The 20,588-nt window shown below is 42.3% G+C and overlaps 1 protein-coding gene across 8 annotated transcripts; it reads right to left on the bottom strand.

Moving 5' to 3' along the window:
* Positions 1-1,372: 1,372 nt before the first annotated feature.
* On the bottom strand, positions 1,373-20,266 carry TRPV2 (transient receptor potential cation channel subfamily V member 2). Of its 8 annotated transcripts, none has more exons than XR_003251846.1 (17): positions 17,308-17,631; positions 15,326-15,623; positions 14,558-14,691; positions 14,074-14,226; positions 13,202-13,342; positions 12,477-12,775; positions 11,851-12,027; positions 11,221-11,379; positions 10,997-11,092; positions 10,408-10,478; positions 9,505-9,670; positions 8,721-8,787; positions 8,326-8,633; positions 7,809-7,927; positions 6,902-6,996; positions 5,425-6,133; positions 1,373-1,389 (listed from the first exon to the last, which is right to left on the bottom strand). XR_003251846.1 is itself a non-coding variant. In XM_026055294.1 (17 exons), exons 3-17 carry the CDS (start codon positions 15,565-15,567, stop codon positions 6,006-6,008), a joined length of 2,355 nt encoding a protein of 784 aa, XP_025911079.1. In that variant the 5' UTR covers positions 15,568-15,623; positions 17,308-17,574; positions 20,249-20,266; the 3' UTR covers positions 4,280-6,005. The 8 variants fall into 8 exon arrangements, 7 of the variants coding, with proteins under 7 accessions (XP_025911079.1, XP_025911078.1, XP_025911080.1 ...); XM_026055294.1 differs by lacking the exon at positions 1,373-1,389 and adding an exon at positions 20,249-20,266 and having other exon boundaries at positions 4,280-6,133; positions 17,308-17,574; XM_026055293.1 differs by lacking the exon at positions 1,373-1,389 and adding an exon at positions 19,516-19,534 and having other exon boundaries at positions 4,280-6,133; positions 17,308-17,574.
* Positions 20,267-20,588: the final 322 nt, after the last annotated feature.

The raw sequence follows: 20,588 nt of genomic DNA on the forward strand, positions 1-20,588 counted from the left end.
GATTTGAAAAAATATTAAAAGGTACTGCATACATATTCATTAAGCATTTGTATATTTAGAAAGTTAGGAGTTACCTAGCATAATGCTGAACACAAGAACAAAGATATTAGTAAAAGTAACACATCATCATACAAAATACAGAAGTCAAGCCCAAATGAGGAAAACAGAGTAGAGCATAAACCTTGATACGTTCAATGTAAGATTACAGTAAAATTACAAGTTAGAGAGACTTTGATAGACATCTCATTAAAAGAATAAAATTCATAACAGTTTTTTTTTAAACACATTGGAAGCACAAAGCTTGCCAGAAAGTGTGTGAGGCTGATCAAATACTCAAGACATGAAATGAATACTTAAATGAATATCTAATTAAGGAATAATATTCTTTCAATGCAGATTAAGCAGCTAGATATAGGTATATAGAGTTTTTTGAAGAGAAAGCTAGACAAATAGAAATTCTGTTCCACAGAATCACACTAGCATTTATTTGTGTAATTGGAAGAAGTGGGGCCAGTACCATCCACAGTGCAGTTATCCTTTGTGTGAGCTGAGAGAGCAGGCAGTGGCAAGCATGTACCCTGCCTGGATCAAACAACTACAGATAAACTGATGATGGAATGGTCCCCGCAGGGCTGCAAAACAGAATAATATGGGTACAGACTCCGAAAACACTCCTCCTAATTCACACCTACACCTTACTTTACCCAAACTCTTATTCCCAAATAAAAGTCTTCTGAATTTTCTTTCAAAAAATCCTACWTATTCCAGAGCACTTGATCAGGAGATTAGCAAGCCAAAAACTTGCAGGAAATGAATCTCTGGAGTTACACCGTGCTTAATGCAAGGTGTATCTCAAATGACAAACAAAAAAGTTCATCTAAATTCTGCTCTCAGCTATTTCAGTACAAGTAAACAGACAAACAAATAAAAAAGTAYAAAAGGCCAAATATAGTTTTTTAGGTTTGTGCTTGAGTGGAATTTCACCCAACAATCACTTTTCTCCCACTAAGGGTGACTACCATAAAACTCCCTTCGCTCAAATGCATGAGCTCCTCCGAAACAGCAGAAAACCCCCAGTTAAGGGCTTTTATTCCATACAAGTCCCAACATCCTGAACTTCTTACATAAGAATTATTTTATTGGCTCACATTAAGGGACTGATAAGACTCTCCAAAAATTGCCTCATTTCTAGACCGAAACTTTTTTTTTTTTCTCTATTTCATGAAAATAAATATAGAGATAAAACTCACTCATTAGGAAAAAGAGGTACAGGAGGGATCTCATCATTCCTGGCGTTAAGACGAAGGAAATAAGATTCAAGACTCGGCCAGGCAAAAGCTGCTCTCTTCCTCTGATGATTCTCCAGGTCTGCAGGTCTCATGCTGCTTGCTGAGACAAAGTCACTCTATTGTGGATTTCCTAACTGAGGTTTCAAGGCGTATACTAATGACATTTAAATAATACTGCAGATGCAAAAAGCTGCTTAGATAAACTTAAGTTACTGAAAGGCAATTTTTAGYAGTGTCTCCATTTTTGTCTACCAGCACCTAGAGTATATCTAGCACAACAGGAACCATCTGGAAAAGCCTCGAGGGACTATGTTTGTATTGACTACCTTCTTGCTACATGGACATGCCGCATCCCATAGAAATGTGCAAACAGATCCACTTGAGTGAACTCACAGCAGGGATTTAAGACATGTCAGTTCTCAGATCCCTCTCATCATAGCTATTTTTTAATGCACAGGTTCCCCCGCCCCACACACACAGAATCGGTGTTCCCTTTTTATTTAGTATATTATCAGAAACGTTGACATTTTACAGCAGGATAGCCAGGGTATGTTAAGTGATCCTAAATATTTCTAGCCCTCTACCAATAATTCTTTGGCTTCTAATGATCCCTCATCTCACCGTATTGTTGTCCCCAGCCTGGACCAGACTTGCGCAGAACCGGTCCGTGACAGTTCGTGTTATCAGAGTACTGTGCAGCAAACGTTATTTAGCTGCAGGGTGTTGTTATTACAAGTGCTAAGTGAGCTCAACCAGCAAACRCTGAGCCGTTAGAAGAGTTAACTGCATAGGAAATCCTTCAGAAAGACTAGGGATGGGAAGGGAAGCAAACCCTTCCAGAGACACGGCGGTCTTTGCCCTGAGAGCGTCAACTTTCCAAGCACTCTCAGAAAATAACGTAGCACTAAATAAAGCCACACGCACACTTTCTGGCTACCTCCAGCTCCTTTTTTCCAAGGGCTCCCTCTGTTTAACATTAGACAATCATCAAAGAACCTCATGCTCCATAAAGGCTGTAGTACTCCACATTTCAGATATCTGGACCGAGAAAGATTACTTCAAAAGAGAAAGTGAAATATTCTCTGCACTCAGATTTTAATAACAGCTAGACGCCAACCATGAGGCAGTCACACCCGCACCTGCTGGTCCTGTCTGGCACCACTTTTACTTGTGCTGCTGAAGCAGACGTGAGATGGCAAAGTGGAACAGTTTTCTTTAAAAATATCATGTTTTAAATTTCATTTACTTTTTAAGTCCCAGAGTAACAAATGCAATTTCTTGAAAAAGGAAAAGAAGAATAAAACTGATCCACAGCTACCACAAAATTCATTGCTAGTTGCAGGAACAGTCCAGCTGAGAAATCTGCCAGCTGCATTGCTTCAGAAACAGCTCTTTGCAGCTCATGTGGACTTTCATGAAGCATCTGTTCTTCATCTGAGCCCTTTTGCTTGTCACATTTCAACGACTCCTTCTGCTAGCTACAAAGAGAGACAACGGAAAGTATGCTAAGGTGCAAGTGGGGTCATGAAGAGATGAAGAGAGAGTGGATCGACTGAGGCACAGATATACCTCCCCATGGTTTCCTCAGCCTCAGAGCATGCTTTGGGGGGGGAAGAGGCGGGGGGACAAAGCAATAAAATTAAACGTGCAAAGCACTTGAGGAAGGATAAGAACAAACCTGATACCTCTGAGGAAAATGGCCTCATGGGGAGTTTGGAACCATAGAAATCAGGCATGAAGCCTCTTTTAAGAAAACCATGCAGATCATCAGTGAGATCACTCTGAGCAGGAGACATCTGGAGCTTGGTATAGAGGCCACAAGGAGCAATAATTAGGTAAACTGTGATCAAGTAGAGAAGGAGGAGTTTGGAAACATGATCTCAGTTCTCCCCCCAGCCCCGCTGCGAAGCTTGCAACTTTGGCCAAGTTACATGAGAGGGCTTGAGCATTCATAACTGAATGGAAAATAATGAGAGCTGTTGGTGTCTTCTCTCAATGACTTATCAGACCCTGAGAGTCTCTGCGGCTTGTACATACAGCGTAGGCTGAGGAGAGAAACTGCACTTATTCATTCACTGAGGTTTGAGAAAGGTTTCGGTTTTCTCAGCTGAGAGCATTGCAAAGCCTCCCAGCTTTGCACAGGGATGGATTTGAGACACAGGCTCCATGCAGGTGAGGTCACCCGTCACAAGAAGTAGAAGGGAGAGAGTAAGTTCATTTGTTACTCATTTCTTGTGTAAATGACTGAAGTATGTCCTGACAAAACGTTATCATCTATTAATAGCAGACCCCAAAATCCTGTCAGGCCTTCAAAGCTACGAAGCAGCTCGTAAGTCTTTCCTCTTGCAGGGAACTGCAGAAATCCCACAAAGTAAAGCCCAGACAGCCTTCCTGTTTGTAACATGACCAAAATGGGAAGTGGCTCAGAAGCTGAAACTACAGACAAGCCTTGTGCATCAATTAAGGATATAGAAAACTGGAGGTTTTTCCCAAAATGCTTTACTGATGTTAATCTTCTCAAGAGTACTGACTCATCTCAGCTTTATAGGAAGGACCCCACTGCAGAGAGATCACAACTCCTCAAAATTCTCTTTTTTCCATGAGCACAAAGAACTGTACAACAGCCTGGGCACTGCTAAACCTCCTGACCAACCCGGCCAGATGCTTGCTGCATCTGCCTGTCCTTGTCTGAAGCTCACAAATGAAGGATGATAGACAGCAGAGGGCTTGGACCATTTTTTTGCAGCACAATTGTAAARCACAAGGAATGCCAGAATCTTGATTTTTGGAAGCATTTTTGATGCAGATCAAAACAAAAACTAACACTGCAAGCTTAAGAAAGTGATTTAAACAGCAGTGGATTCAAAGAATGTCTGAAGAAGCAGGTTACCTTGAAAGCAACCTGTCACAGCTCACACCTATCAAAAACACTACCAAGTGTGATTTCTCTTTTGGTGTTTATTAAGACTCCAGGCAGGGATGGCAGATTTGATTCTGCATTTCTTGAGAATCTCAGTGTCCCTACCTAGGCAAAACGTCAAGCACAGCAGTAGATCACCATGTGTCGGCCAATCCTTTTGTGCAACTTGAGCACCTTGCCAAATCTTGGTAACACTTAGGACAAAGCCACAGATGGAAAAAGAGGCTGGAGGCTTCACAAAGCAAGAAAACAGCAGAAGCTGGAGTGAGAGAATTCAGATATAACTCAGACACCCAATGCAGTGAAGCTGCAGAGGTCAGTGTCCAGCACAGGGGAAGAACCTGTTGGAAATGCTGGGGCAGGGAACAACTTTCAACAGCAATGCTTTTGTTGCCAGTCATGTGAAAGTAGTAAGCCACAGAACTAAAATGGTCATCTCCAAAAGATAGGCCTCCTAGTTTCACTTGCTCAGACTAGACAAGAGGATCTAGGTTTGCACAGTTTATCTTACTGAAGGGAAGGTGTTGCCAAAATTTTTAGTCTGCAGCTTTTTCAGGGTTATCCCTAACCATTCCCACTATCAAAGATGCATCCAAAACCAGGACTAGGCTCTTACAGCTTCAGATGTGGYTGCATAAACTGACATGAGGTCATGAAAAACAACAGCTGAGTAGCATGGCAGCAAGGTCAGCACACTGATGCATGAACTGCAATCGGCAGTTTGATAATGCTTTGTAGTCACCATTGATCACATCGTCTCTTCTTTTTGAGACACTGAAGGTCTTAAAATAAATCCAAGGATGAGCACTTTCAATTAAGTTGCTATACTGATAGTTTACAGCAATACTTCAAGCATTGTTTTTAAACATGGGCTGAAAGTGTGATAGCTCATTTTTTTCTTTTTCCACAGAATTTAAAGCATGTTTCCCATCCTGTCTGAGGCACTGTGCATATTACAAAGAAAAATGAAGTCCTTGTAGCCATTTAGGGCAAGATAAGCACACTAAGACTGAGAGGAAATGTTAACCACATTACACATTTTGGCCCGTCTATCTTTCAGAAGCCATACATGTAGGATTCCACTGCTATCTTCTACAGAGACAATTGGAAGACAGATGTTTCAGAAATTTGCCTTGCTAAATTACAATTTCAAGAAATCCATATCACTTTGGTGCTGTTAAGAAAACGTGCACATTGTACAAATGATTTCATTACCTTCCTGTAAAATGGGAATTCTGAGACAGTCTAAACACCCAGCACAGCAGGTACTGAGACAAAGACTGTTATGTGACTCTTGATGACTGAAGCCTGAACATTTGTCCACACATCTCTCACATCAGGTTTTGCACAGAAGCCATCTCCATACTTAGCAATATTTTATGTTTCTACAACATTCTTTATTCCAAAGCACTTTAGTGCAGCCTTTTGTGACATGAGGATAACAGTCAGCCTGTTCTTAGATGGGTCACGCAATCCTTTGCTTCTTTACGGCAAACAGCATTACTTCTATACAGCTCACAAAGCACTGCCTTCCCTGACACAGACCACTCCCCAGTGCCCCTATGATTTTGCTCTCATTCTTGCACATTTAGACATTGTAATGAGTGTCAGGCAGAGAAAGTTGAGTAAAAATCATTTCTTCAGAGGAAATAAAGTGCATGAAAATATWTAAAGCCACAGGCTGAACCAGTCTTTGATGAAATGCATGTTAATACTGATAATGCCTTCAATTCTTCCAGCCATTATAGGAAGAACTCCTTTGCAGTTGGGAGCAAGGCTGSAATCCAGAAATCCTGCTAAAGATTTCTGGTTTGTCCCTCTAGAGGCATCATCTCAGTTGCTGATAGCTGGGGCTGCAATAGTGACTGCTCCTCTGGAACAGCTGATCTCTGTTTCTGTGGCGTCCGTTTCCATGATCTTGTCTCTATAGCAGGAGACAAAAACAGCAGCCCTTTGTCAGCAGGAAGCTAACAAAGGGATCCAGTTTTTAGAAGAATACAGATTGAGGGAAAACCCAACATACATCAGACAGTATTTTAAATGAAACCTCCCCACTCCTAGAAAGCTGGCATCTGGGAGAAAAACTATGGTGGAAGAGCAGGAGGCTGTGTTTAATTCTGGTGAAGCTTCTGTCCAAGTTCTGCCAGACTGAACAAAATATTTCTAGGAAAAGTATCAGCTCTCCGTTTTCCACACAGAGCTGCTTCCCAGGCATAAAGAGGGAAGCAAATGCAATTATCTAACGTAGAATTTGACAAAATTTGCAGTGTTAATGCCCAGATTTGTGCTGTAAATGTCCTGTGATTTTTAACACYTACATTACAAGTAGGCCTAAATTTTACCTTTCCTGCAAAAGCATGATGCATTTGGGCTATAGGTCTGAGTCAAAGGAAAGAACAGCCCTTGCTTCTCTCAGCAGCGTTTCCTGCACATTTCCATTACAGAGAAATAGGAATGGCACCTCTTTTGTTCCCAGACTCCAATCAGGTACAAACCTATTCTGATTCTTTGTTTGGTCAGCTCACAAGTGGCACTGCTATTCCTGAGGGATGCTGTGTGGAAGCAGTTTCACAARCAAACTGGCCTACCTAAAATTTATGCTTCCATCCAAAGAGATAACATCATGCAAAAAGCACTTGCTGAGCAGGAAGTCAAAAGAACACTGAAGACCTTTCTTCATGGTATGTCTTACCTTCTGGATTTATTTCTGAATCATTGGAGTTACCAGGGTCTTCCTTAAGAACTCCCACTTCCTTTGCCCAATTCGTCCATTTAATTTCCTCTACTCTGGAGAGACAAAACACAACAGACAGTGATGCATGGAGCACAGCATTTCAGTCCAGATCTCATTGTCCTGCAGCATCCCAATCCAACTTCATCCTGCCAGCACAGTGCTAATAGTTTGGTGTAGCAACAACACCCTGCAGAGCTTTTCTTTGAGTAAAGATCTTCTGCAGTTTAAGCTCTGTGATGTAAATATCTCTTCCYCCAGTATGTTGTGTGCAGGTCTAAATTTTTTTTAAAGTACTCCAGTTCCTCCCAGGGAACGCATTTAATAAAAAAGGASGACCCTAGTTTCTACTCTCTATGCATGCTCCATAGGACTACACATCCCATAATATTCTGGAGTTACCGAAGTGCTGCCTGCAGTTCCTTTTGCTGGCTGAAGAAAGGTTAATTTGCTCTCCCAGCCCCTATATGAGAGGAGGGGTGCTGCCCCCTCGTGTTGCACTCACATTGCATGTTACCGAGCTAAGGGGCACCCGCCTACACCCTTCCCACCACAGCCCGCTCTGGGCACAGCCACGCCAGCAGCAGCAGGGAAAGCATCGGTGCAGACAGCCTGCTGCTGTACCCACTCGCACGCATGTGGGTTAAACAGGCCACATCTCGGTGACAATGCTGGGGACTCAGCTAGCTCTCAAACTTCCAGCATAGCAACAACCAAACACTTTGCAGGTGTCCAAGACAATGTGGTTCAGTTGCTGTGCTGAGTCAGCGCTGCAATTCCTTGTGGTGGTTCACAGTTACCAAGTTAATAAGCAAGGGACCCCATTACTAGGATGGGGCATAAGGCATAACAGTACATCTGGTCTTACCTGAAACACCATCTCTCATCTTTCTTATTGAGGCCCACTGAAAGGAAGCAGCCAGATCTCCTCTTTCCACCTTGGCGCCACAGCCAGGCCTTTTCTATTTCTAGAATAGCAATAGCTCTCTGAAAGTAGAAGTCCACATCAGGAAAAAAAAACAGGACATGCAGAGCCCAGCCCCTCCTTTGGATTAAATCTTTCCCAGTCAGCAACTATCTTGACTTGGAAAATCCCGTTGTAACTCAACCCCAAAGTACTCCTTAGCTTAATAGTATCAGACAGAAAATTCTSTCAAGTCACTTATGCACATGGATTTACAGGCTGGTAGTCCTGGTGCACACAAGCAGCCTGAGTTTTAAATACACCTAAAAATGTTAGGATTAATCCCCAGAATGGTAAATTTATATAAAAGAGAGTTTWACAGCTGAGGTTTATGATGAACAGGCACAGTCATCTCTAATGTTATGAGAATCAAGTAGGAGGTTGGGCCATGAAATGACTGCTGAGCAGCACAGTKTCTCACCTGCAGCTTCCAGACGCTTTTGCTATTGTCAGAAATATGAGTGACAGTCTCGCTCATGAGTGCGATCAGCATGTTGAGCAAAAGAATGTAAGTGAGGATCACAAAGAGAAGCAGCAGAAGCATTGCGAAGTATTTGAATCTGGCATGTTCCTGGAACTCCAGGTCGCCCATCCCAATGGTGATCTTGAAGAGCTCCAGAGAGACGCTAAATAGCCCGCYGTACATAGCATGGTTCCCAGCATCCTCCATCTGAGCAACAGACTTGTTCTGAGAGACCACAGGAGCCTCCCCCATCAGAGTAACCAGAGCTATGAGAAAAAAAGAATGCGAATCCTCCTCAGAAAAATCTACTTCTTGCAGCCCAGTCTATACCATGATGCTGAGTAAGTCCTTACCAGCAGCAAAGCCAAAGAGGAAGATCATATAAACCAAGAGGAAACGCAGCAGATCTCTCAGGATAGTCTGAAACACAAAACAGGAGGCAGTGTCTTTATTTCACATTAAATCACCAATATGATCTCCTGTTATCACACCTGTCATAAAACAAACCCAGTAACACCACCAATACTAAAAGCAAGTTGGGAATGCTTTTATCCAGTTTAAGAAAGTAGTAGTATGTGCTAAATTACTTCCTCAGGTAAGTAACAGTGTTTGGAGCTTAGTTTGAAAGCACCACAAAAACATTTGTTATGTTTGTAGGAATTGGTTCTTTGAAACAAATAAATATCATGTTTGGCTGTTTCCAGATTGCTCCAACACACATAGCTGTTTGTTTTGTCTCTGCTGGATTCCACATAGATGGGGATCAGAATCCTTCCCTGGCACCTCATTTCACCTTCACTTTTCCAGCTCTACTAGTCCAAGGCTCCTGCATGGACCTGGCAATACCTCTCAGCCCAAGTTTAACAGTTCCAGAAAACTTGCATTGGTTTTAACTGCTAGTTTTGTTTTCTAGCAGTGTCAGCTATTCCCATTTGCTATATTCAAAGACAACAAACCAGTGTTCTGCCTCAATTGTACTTCCTTGAAGACATTGATCTAGTCTCCTTCTCCAATTTCCAGAGTCAATACATCAATTTCATTTATGGTTTTAATGGTCCCTGAGAGAAGAAAAGAAACTGCAGGACTTTCACCAGTTCCTCACAAGCTTTTCACACAAGGTTGTTTCTGGGTACTGACCTTCTGTATCATGACACTGTAAATCCCAGTGCGCTGGAAGCCCCGAGTGTAATACAGCATGTTCACCCATCCCAAAAGCAGGGAGAAAACCATCACTGCTACATAGTTTTCTGAACTTGCACCATACAGCACTGCTGACAACAGCAATGAGAATGCCTGGATGAAGCTGCAAAGAAGCAGAATTAGTTACAYAGTGACTTACCCCCACAGAAAGGCCCATTTGCAAATCTTTTCTGTTTTAAAAGGAAAAGCAAACACATTTCACCAGGCTACATGGAGCATATAAAGCAACAGTTAATCAGGCACTTAGTTTATATAAGCAAATCCCGTTCTAACCAAACCCACAAGTTATTGCAGGTTTGTTATGAACTGGTTAATCTCACAGTATGGAAACTCTTAACTGCTTATGTAGCTCATGTAACTGATATAAAATGGAAAAGAATCATAACCCTTATGAATACACGCACACATACATGCACATACATGCATCTATGCACATCTTTCCCCAGAAAACTTGGAAGTTATTTTCCCTTAGACCAAATCTAAGCCACAGTGACTGTATGATTAAATACTTGAGCTCTTTTTTTTTTTTTTTTTTTTTTTTTTTTTTACAAGTATAAACTCTTAACTACAGAATAATTGAGGATCAGGCCTCCACTGTGTCAGATAATGTACAAACCCAAAGACAGACCTTACCCACCATTGTCCATCACAATGAAGGGTTACGACAAGATGTGACACGAGGACAACAAGCAGGGAGGGGATGGAAAGAGGAGACAGTGGCAGACAATAAGTCTTTCCTGCTCACCATCTCTCTAGTAATGTTATGGCAACTTAGCTACCCACAGCAGAAAACCAATTTCACCTGTGCTTTCATTGTCCAAAAAAACTCAAGAGACATACATCAAGATCTCAATGCAGCTGTCAGAGCACATAGTCTTCAGTGATTGGCGTCTCCTTCGCAGATACAGACTCTAATAGAGAAAAATCAACGGTAGCTGTTCATTAYAATAGGGCATGCTAGAGACTGAATCCTGCCTGGCATAACCTATTGCACAGGGGAGAGGTTCGCTCATTCCTTCTCCTGCTTTTATTCCAAAGATCCCAAATTTCAGCTAATCGCCCTTCAAAGATGAAAGCAAGCCCATATTTAAAAATGGACAATGAATAAACAAGGGCTGAATCATGGCATTGCCCTATGCCATTATTAATAGATTGCAGCAAATACTAAGGATGCATTTTACTACCATAAATTACAAGAGTGTCTCATAAATATTTACTGTTGTGACCCTGTTCTTTACCTTCCCCACTCTGGCTTGTGCCACCCCTGTCAGTRCTAGATCCCACTGACACTGTAAATGTCTCAGAACAGGATTTCCCCATCATCCACACTTGCGCACATCCTGATGTCAGGATAATAGAATCTGTTGCCCCTACATCAGTGACAATTTCTTTCTTTCTTACAATGTAGCTAGGCAAGACTTCCCCATACCTGAGCAAAAATTAGATAAATGCCTCCTAGCAAGATAATAATCAGTCCAGAGACCCACAGGAAGCCTCCAGCCGTGAACTCCACTGGAAATGAAGACTGCAAGATAAAAAAAAAAACAAGAACACTGAAGACAGACAGAAGTAGTCGTGATATCTGTCCTGAGCCTTTTAAAACTTCAGCTCTATCCATTCAGGCCTTTCTCATTTAAAGAACAAGGGACCTACCTTTACCCGTAAAGGCTGATAGTAGGCAATGGCTGTAAAGATGATCATGAATGACAAGTATGAAATAAAACTGAAGTAGAATCTCTTGGAAGCAWATGTTTCCCATTTGTGCTGAAGCAGTTTGTTCAGTGGCTCCAAAACCACCATCTTGTACCGATTCTGTGTGYAAAAAAACCCAACAAAAAACAACAAAAAAACCACCCATCAAATAAAAATGCACCCATGTGTCAACAGGAATGCAGAATCATCAAGGATTGTCTTTTTCGGGGCTGAAGTTCAGTGGCTGCAATTAGGGCATACATAAAGGTTTACTCAGTCAGGCTTTTCAGCATGAAAGAGATCAACCATCCTATAGAAACTCACATCTGCTTGGCTCCATCAAGGTATTTGGACAAACCAAGGCTTAGGACAAACAAAGGATCCAAAATTTCTCTCTTATTATAGATTAGAGGTATACAAAGCAGTTTATAAATTTAAAAAAATGCAAATATCTCATCATGCATTTCTTTCCCACAAAGACAATCATCTGAAATAACTCATTAACTTGAAATGATTTCCATAACTGTACAGCAACATTGAAATAAGCCAGAAAAAATGTTACTATCTTTGTCTCTTGGTAAAAGCACTCACTGGTGTGTCACTGCTGTAGGCCAGAATCTCCAACACAGAGTTTTCCTCAAAGCTGTCAATAGAGGACAAGTCATAGAGAGACACATGGATAGGTCCATAGGTCCATTCAGTGAACTTGCGTGACAGGTGCCTGTACTCTGGATCTTTGATCTCTCTTTGGATGATGTGTTTGAAGATCTGAAGAGAAAGTGGATGCACACCAAAAGAATGTTTATGTAACGAAGATGTGGAATGACCCAAGCATACCCAAATTACCTTCAAATGCAGAACACCTTGTTTTCTGCATTATAGACTTTGTCATATCCAAACGCCAGACTATGCACCCAAACAGACTCCTAACTAAACCTTGCATCAGCTCTTCCAGGAGTAAAACCCATTTCAGACCAGACTAGTTCTCTTGGCTGGCAGAGAAAGTAGCAGTGGTCAGTTCTGGCTCTGTTGGGCAAACAGGAGTAGCCTAGAGGAAGCCTCCTTTAGATCTTCTAAGTACTGCCACTGTCCGCAGCATTACTATGAGCTGGGTGCAAGATGCTGCTACATCAAACCTTGCTGCTGTGCTGAGGATGCATGCTGCAGTCCCACCTGTTTCTTCAGCAACCCCACAGATTCCCTTCAGTTGTCTTTACCTCCACTTTGCCTGTCTTGGCAGCAAGCTGCAGAGGATTTAATCCATCATAATTCACTATCTCCTCCAGTTTGCACGTTGGGTCAACCTTCACGCCTGCCTTCAAGATCTCAACATACGTTGTGCTCACAAACTTGGTGTTCTCGTTGGTATCATCTGCAATCATCACCAGGGCATGGAGCACTGTGTTGCCCTGTGTATCCTGCTCCTGGATCCTGGCTTTCTGGTGGGGGTTGTTTAGAAGATATTCCACCACCTCAGGTTGGTTGGTACAAGCAGCCAAGGAGAGGGGAAGTTCACCTGAAGATATTAGGACAGCATTTGGAGGAGAAGCAGGGGGGAGGGGAGGGGGTAAACAAAACAGCAACAAAGGCAGGCAATTTTAGGAAAATATATTTAGCCTGGAGTTTTACCACCAGAACACAAGACAAGTTATTTCTCAGTGCCTCTAGATTTGGAAAGTGTTTTACAGCAAACGATTTCTTCCYATCTCTGGGGGCAGCTGAAACTTTTTCCCAGACTCCTTATTTGGCTGCACCAACCACATACTTCATTGTCTCTGGCTGAAGTTCCTTTGATGAGATTAAATACATAAAGCCAAGCATGATGGCAAGTGCTCACTCAATACCTTAGTCTGAGGAAGGATCTTGCCATTCAAACAAGTCAAGAAGTCCTTGATTATAATAGGACAGAGGAGATGACAGAATTCATTTCACACTGACTCACCAAAATAAAAGCAAATTCCCTCTTTCTTCTTCTTGAAGAAGTCACCATGGGCTCTGGCATGGACATCAGCTCCATTCTCTACTAGAAGTTTCACTACATCCAGGCTCCTCTTCTCTATGGCAATATGGAGTGCTGTTTGGCCTACGGAAACAGGCAAAACTTACCATGCAGTTCTACTGTCTCGAGCAAGGCGCGCTGCTTCAACAATTGTTGTACGTTCTGCACAGCAATCCAGCAATCTCAGTGCTAGGCTGGGGGTAGGTGGTAATTGTTGACTTTTAATAATGTCCATTGGAAAAGCTTATCAGAAGCACTAAGCAAGAAGACAAGTCCCAAGACTGTCAGGAATTCAACACAAGACCAGGCAATATCCCTGGCTGGTGCTAAGATACCAAACAACTAYGAACAGAGGAAAAAGACAGCCATACACGTACATGGCTACTTTGCATGTTTATTATTAAAAGGATGACCCAACTGGCAGAACCCATGCTTTAATGCAGTTTTTCTTCAATATTACTACATTTTTCAATATTACTACATTTAATAGTTTTTTTTCACTTTTAGAAGTGCTTTAAAAGTTTTCTGAGCAAATCCTCCCATATTCCTGGGTTATTAAATGTGTATCACTTTTGGTTTATACACTAGGACCAAAGTTGCAGAGGTAAAGTATACAACTCAAGGTTGAAGAGGACATAGTACCAGAATCAGAAATYGGAACTAAAAAGTGAGCAGGCTATTACTGTAACAGCACCAGAACCCTGGGACTGCAGTGCAGCACGAGCTCCCATTTACCTCCTCTTCCTCGTATCTGCACATCTCATCTGTCTGATGGGGAGGCTGCGTCTGACACAGCATCGGCACAGAACCCTTACCTCTGTAGTAACAATCGGAGCATGCAACATTGACAAGCGGCCTGGGATTCTCTGTCTTTTGGTCTATTTCCAGCAAAACTGGGATTGTGTCATTCCTCCCATTTTTTAAATTCAGCAGGGCTTTCATTAAGCAGGTCTTCCCAGTCTTTGCATCTAGCAGAAAAAGAGCATTGAATGGGATGCACATGTGCTTGTACACATCTGTATCACCTAATCCAGTGTACCCAGAACTTAACTGTCATTCTAGGACCAAATACAATAATTATTTAAAAGGCCCTTCTCAGTATTTTTAGTCTGTATCAGAGGCAAAGGCTTGAGGAAACATACTTATTGGCATCCTCCATCCTCAGATGGACATTAGGAAAATAAAAGCATAGGCTGGAGAAAGTGAAGAATCAAGAGCAGATTCCCGCACTACCCAGTCCTGTGCTCACAAGCCCTGCCTCTGTTAAGTCAGCGTAGGGATTACTGAGCAGGAATCTACCTGTGTATTCAGAATTGGTGAGAAATTTGGAAGTCCTCCTTAAGTACTCAAGTAAGCCATCCAGTGCCTCGGGGCTGCCCCTTGAGACTGCGCTGAAGAGCCTGTCTCTGTCAAAGCGATTGGGGTCCTTTTGGCTACAGAAGAAACACGAAGTGTTAAAAAGTTCTGGACAGAGGAAGACAAGAACATGCAGCAAGTTCCAGTGGGCTAGTATGAGAAAACGGGAGGGAGGCAGAGCAGTTTGACAGAAAAACAACTGAACTATTTTATTTTTGAGTCAAAGGAAAAATAAAGACAGTTATTTCCCAGAATTCTCTCAAGTGGCTGCAGTTTCCATCAGCTGGAGCTTTTCCCAGATCCAGCCCAATGTGCAATCCTGGAATGCATCCAGAACACAAAGAAAGAGAAGCCCAAGATAGCTCCAGGACCAGAATCAGTCCCATCACATGGCATGAAATGCTCCATGAGCTATTTACATCCCTTTCCTGGCAAGAACAGTTCAGTTGTATAGGGCTCCATACTAAGCTGCTCTGACACCCAATTTGGCTTATTTGGTGCTTGTTCAGATACATCCAAAATGTACCACAATGCACGTTATACACATACCTTCCAGGTGCAGAGGGAAAGAGCTTAATAGTCCCCTTTCTGCTTTTAATAACTTCCCACCAGATGCCTTTAATATTCCTGCCTTGCCACTTTTAGTTTAGCTTCTTGTAAAGTTTATGGCATCGTATCCACAGGGATCAGCAGGGATCCCAAGTTACTTACTTGCTGACAAGTCCTGGCCGAAAGTTCAGATTAATTTTGATTTTAGGAGCATAGTCACTGCTCTCCTTCTGATAAGGTGTCTCCAAGGGCCGTGGCTCTCCTTTCTTTCCATGTAGCCCTATTCTTTCTTCCTTTTTACTAGATGCAGGTTTATCTTCTTGGATACTGTCATCCGTTTCTAGAAGTCCCATCAACCTGTTCCTCTGTCCCGGGCCAGGCTGCCCATTTGTGAAGTTATCCATTTCTAGTGGAGATGGTCTTGCAGATCACCAAAGATGYGCCCACCAGGAGACTAATCCTGCAAAGGAGCGGGAGAATTAATGCAGTTTGTTCACATGCCTAGAATGTGCACAGTGCTGCACGTAGAGGAAAGCATATTTCCAGGTCCAAAATTCCCACAATTGACTATGGGTCCCTCGAGAGAGGGATTCAGTAAAACTCTGCATGACTGGATGGCTTTGAATGAAGGATCAAGGCCTTAAATAGGGTTCCTATGGAGAAGTTGTTCAAAAGCAGCTCATGAAATACAGGCTACTTGTCTGCAGAACATCCGAACCCCCTTTGTGAGATGACCTCACCTGTTGGCAGCAGCACAGGTTCCTTACATAAAAGGCAAAGAAAGTGAATCTTTAGGAGACTATGATCTTTGTTCTTGTCGCAGTGCAGCCAACACAGGCTAGTCACCAAGTGGCCAAAAAGATCAGATTAACTGCAGGCCTTCATTGCAACAGAGTGCTAAGTTTGTTTCTGTCTTCTGCTAGTAGAAGGACAGTATTTCTACAGGGAAAACACATACACAAATTGCGTTTCTTTTACACATTCTTGCTTGCATCCTGGGGCAAAACGGRTGGGATATAAGAGCTCTCCAGTGTTGGGGGCTGCCGGTACTGCTATCCATGTTAGCATAGGCATAYACACAGCACAGCTGCCTTGTGGACACTCACAGCCTGAACACAGCACAAGCTCTCCCAGGAGCAAAGCTGGACCCAGATCTGCTGTATAGAGAGTCTGAGTATTCAGAGCACTCAGTCAGCCCACTTGTCTCATCTAATATGGCCTGCACTCCATTTTCACCCTTCTGAGACATCTCTTCATATATCTCTCGCAACATCTCAGACCCACACCCAGTGCAAACTATCTGTAGTCAGGATATGACTGAAGATTCACACRCAGTTTAGTTTGTGAAGTGGCAAAGAAACATCCATGATTGCCAAACTGAACCAGACCTTCYGTGAATAACTCCGTCTTACTTCCATGCACTCCCTGCAAATGGTTAACAGACTTTCTCTGAAGAGAAATCTCCCTTTGTGGGACTAGAGTCAGACTCCATAGCCAGTACCAGCACAAGGGTAAATCAACACAGTATAAGCACTCTGGTTTAGATTAGAATGCAGAGAAGCATAGTTAGTTTTAGGCAGAAAATAGTTACAAAACATCTTTATGCAGCTTACAGCAAGAAATCTAAGGGCTGATTTCCAGAGAAACCATTATAATTCAACCATTCAGGTTGGTCTGCATTCTAACGACAAATATCCCTCTGCATACACAGGCATACACCCTATAATCCCCTTTCAGTCATATTTCCTCCCCGAAACACTTACTGGTACATTTGCTGATCCTCTACAAATAGAGGGCTATTTGTAATTCCATAATAGTTTGCTTGCGCTTTTCTGGCTTCCTTTCCACGAAATCATTTCTCAGCTGCAGTTTCCATCTCTCCTCAGCACTCRAGTTATTTATTGTCAGTCTAGTACAGACAGTCTGTTTAAAAGCAAGAGCAAAACGGTCCTTGAAAAAGGACCCTATAATACATGCATGCACTTTGTACCTCCCTAAAAAACAGAGCACTCTCTTTTCATCAGCTAAATTTTCAGTTATCTATTCAAGACTTGCCCTGCTTCCTACTAGTACTTTACCAAGCCATTTTGAGTAGCRCAGCACAAGAAAAGCCCTGCTGTCAAGAGGAAGAGCCCAGCACTTACCCTGAGTTGCTGCAAGCTCCACCCAAGAACTGATCTGACAGGGAGTCCCAACTGATCCTCCAGAGGCTAAATAATCTCTCAGTAGAAACCAAATCAAATACCAGCAAGTCTTAGTAAGTATGGAAGCATTTCCTGAAGACCCCAAATTGTTTATATCCATGGGTGATAGCCCTCTTCTGCAGAGACGACCATACTCATATCAGCACTTTCTATCAACGCCATGACACGGAACTCCTCGTTGGTGGTCCACAAGGGAATCCAGGCTGCCTGTGAGAAGGAATAACCACAGACTATTATTCACTCAACAGTATAGGTTTTTGCAAAGTGAAGAAGGGTTTGCACAGGAAATGACTAGATGAATTTCTCAGTAAAACTGAGAGCCAATGAGTGCAGTGCTCTTATATGGGAAAGCTGGCTGGCTATTGCAAATTCATAAYGCTTAACCCCTGCCTGCACATACAGAGAAGCAACATCTTGTGGCTTTTGACAACAGCCCGCTTCAAYGTAACAGGAGGCAGGCTGATTTSACTCATGAACGTGCTAGAGCTCATGGTTTAGTTCTGAGGTTTGTCACAAGGCTCCCTCAGTTAGCCCCAGGACAGGCAAGAATGCACATGAACATCTGAGGGCAACTGTTCTCTTCTTTCTCCTCACACGTCCCGTTATGAGGCAGTGCAAACCATAGCCAGAATGTTAACCTACACAGTATAGGGTGTCAGCTGCTCATCACAAGTACAAGAGATTGCACAAAGCAGCCCCAGTTCCTGAAAACTAAGGCCACTAGTTACTTAACTTGCCATTAGCACCCATTTAATGGGTTGATTCTATAAAGAAGTGCAGGCCTGGGAAAGGCTACTTCTGGGAGCACAGACAGGCCATCTCTAAAATTACTTGGAGCTGAGACCATGCTTGCATGCTAACAACCCTTATCACTTCCAAAACAGGACCCCTGGGAAATAGAGAACGTCAGCCCACACCAAGTGACTTTCTGAGCTTTTTCGCTCATACTCCTAACAAAACTAAGGCCTGAGGAGGCAGCGTGATCATTATTTCCAGCAGCACTGGTGCAGTCTCAATGACTTTTCACAGCACATCATCTATGTGGAGTGGTTCTCATCTGTGTTTTACAGAGCACCGATGGTTCACAGAGCCACCACGTATGTGATCCAGAGCTCAAGTAGGAAAACTCATTAACTAATAAAATGGTATAAAGTTCTCCCAATCACCAGTTTGATCRTAGGGGCACGTTCCACAAGAAATCTCAAAAGTTCAGTCACTCATTGGTCTAAAAAATGTTAGGAAGTGGTAAGCGTCACATCATGAGAATGGCCATGAAGGCAACATACTGAACTCTGGTTGTGGCTTCCTTCTTCCAAACTGCCACCAGCCCAAAGAGAACTTAAAGCAATCCTCATCCAGCAGAACCACAGGATGATGTGGGGCTTCCTGGAATGTGGCCATCACCCATAGAAACATTCCCAGATGGCCTCTACTTTGAATCAGATGCAGGACGCAAAGAGACCTTCCTTTAAATACACCCASTAAATGGCAGGGTACCTTTTCCTCTTTGATTGTTTTGGATGAAATCACAAGCTTATTTCTCAGATTCCTGTGTGGCAAAATTAAACTGATACAGTAACAATGCAAAGCTACTTTTTCTTTCCATGCTTAAGGATTTATTAGGACCCACATGATAGCCAATAAACAACAAACAGATGCAGAGAAATGCAAGATCAGGTCTCATCTCTCCTCTCCTTCATTCCAACCTTGCACTAATTTAATTCAGTTTGCTTTAGTGATGTTACTTTTAATTTACTCTGGTATCGGCARGCATAGAATCAGGCCTAGAAGTTTAGCTGAGACTTATGGGCACAAATCCTCTTGGGCTTTCCCCCCAGCCTTCATGGGAGTCAGTTCACCTTTCAAAGAATCAAATCAGCCCACAGAAGTGCATTGTAACAGATTTCTTTCTGCACATCTGGTTTTAATAGCTTACATGGAGGAAGGAGAATGTGCAGCTTGCTGGGAAAGGAATTACTGCCAGCTGAGAGGTCAGCACAGCAAAACAGAAACAAAGCTGCTGGGAGAACACATAAACATTGGTATGTATGCACACATGCGCACACACTTGCACAGAGAGCACAGTAGGGTAAACACTAGCATTTCCATTTCAGAGAAAGAAGTAGGAAGGCAGAATACAAGACCTACCCAAAAGTGTATTTGGCAGTGACAGAGCATTCTGAGGTCAGCAATGGGATTATGTCACCGTTGCGCACTAGCCAGCTGAGCTGCTTGTGATGCTTAAAAAGGATCTTGCCACCAAAAATTAAAATCCTGATAGCTGTCAGGGCTCAGAAGAAAGCAATCCAAAGTAGCACACAGGGAGGATAAAAGGAACAATATCACCAAAATGCAAACCTGCAATTTCAAAAGCAACATGTGATCCTCTTGCCTTTTTAAGCTTTTATTTGGGGGAATGAGGAAGAATCTTGTGATTGCTCAGTATTTATTTTACTGATGAAAATGAGTTAGAAGTGCCTGAGAGTTCACAAGTTTCTCCTGATAGGAGAGCSATATTCTGTGGAAGCCTTAAATCCAGGAAGAGATTAGTCAGACTTGGAACTATTAAGTGAAATTTAGTCAAATCATAGGAAGAAAATTTGTAATGAAATGTATCCTCTGATATAGAGAATAGATGAAGAAGCACAGAAATTCATGACAAAACAGGAAAAACAATGACACTGAATCTGCTTAAACAGCAGGCAACAGCAAGCATGAGGAAAACAGCTTTCTAAAAAGCTGGRAAAAAGCATTATTTCCTAAAATATATTTTCTYTTTTCACTTAAGTGCTCATTTTTACCAAATATTTAAAAACGTAATAGTCTTATGATTAATATCATGTTCTCTGTATGCTGTAAACAGAAAATCAAAGTCACTTACATGTATCTGTAGTTTAAGTACAATGTTGATCTGCAGCCGCTCTGTAATGGTAGCAGCTCAAAATCATCTTCACAGGAAGAAGGAAGACAATCTGTAATAGCAGCATGCAGGGTGGACTATTAAAACTTTCTCCTGAACAACTGGTAGGCCAGMACTTATTCAAACCTTGCGAAGGCCATGGGGCTAAAAGAGAACACTTTCTTTTAAATATGTATTACCTTCAGACTTGGAGAAACACAAAGTATTTTTGCACAGCCAGGCTTTTTTTTCCCATACAACTTTTATGTAAACCCCACACTGAAGGCGTGAATTTTAGCAGTTTGATTTGTTATAGTTACAC

The sequence above is a fragment of the Apteryx rowi genome, unplaced genomic scaffold (assembly GCF_003343035.1).
Source record: "Apteryx rowi isolate R43461 unplaced genomic scaffold, aptRow1 scaffold_99, whole genome shotgun sequence".
NCBI lineage: Eukaryota > Metazoa > Chordata > Aves > Apterygiformes > Apterygidae > Apteryx > Apteryx rowi.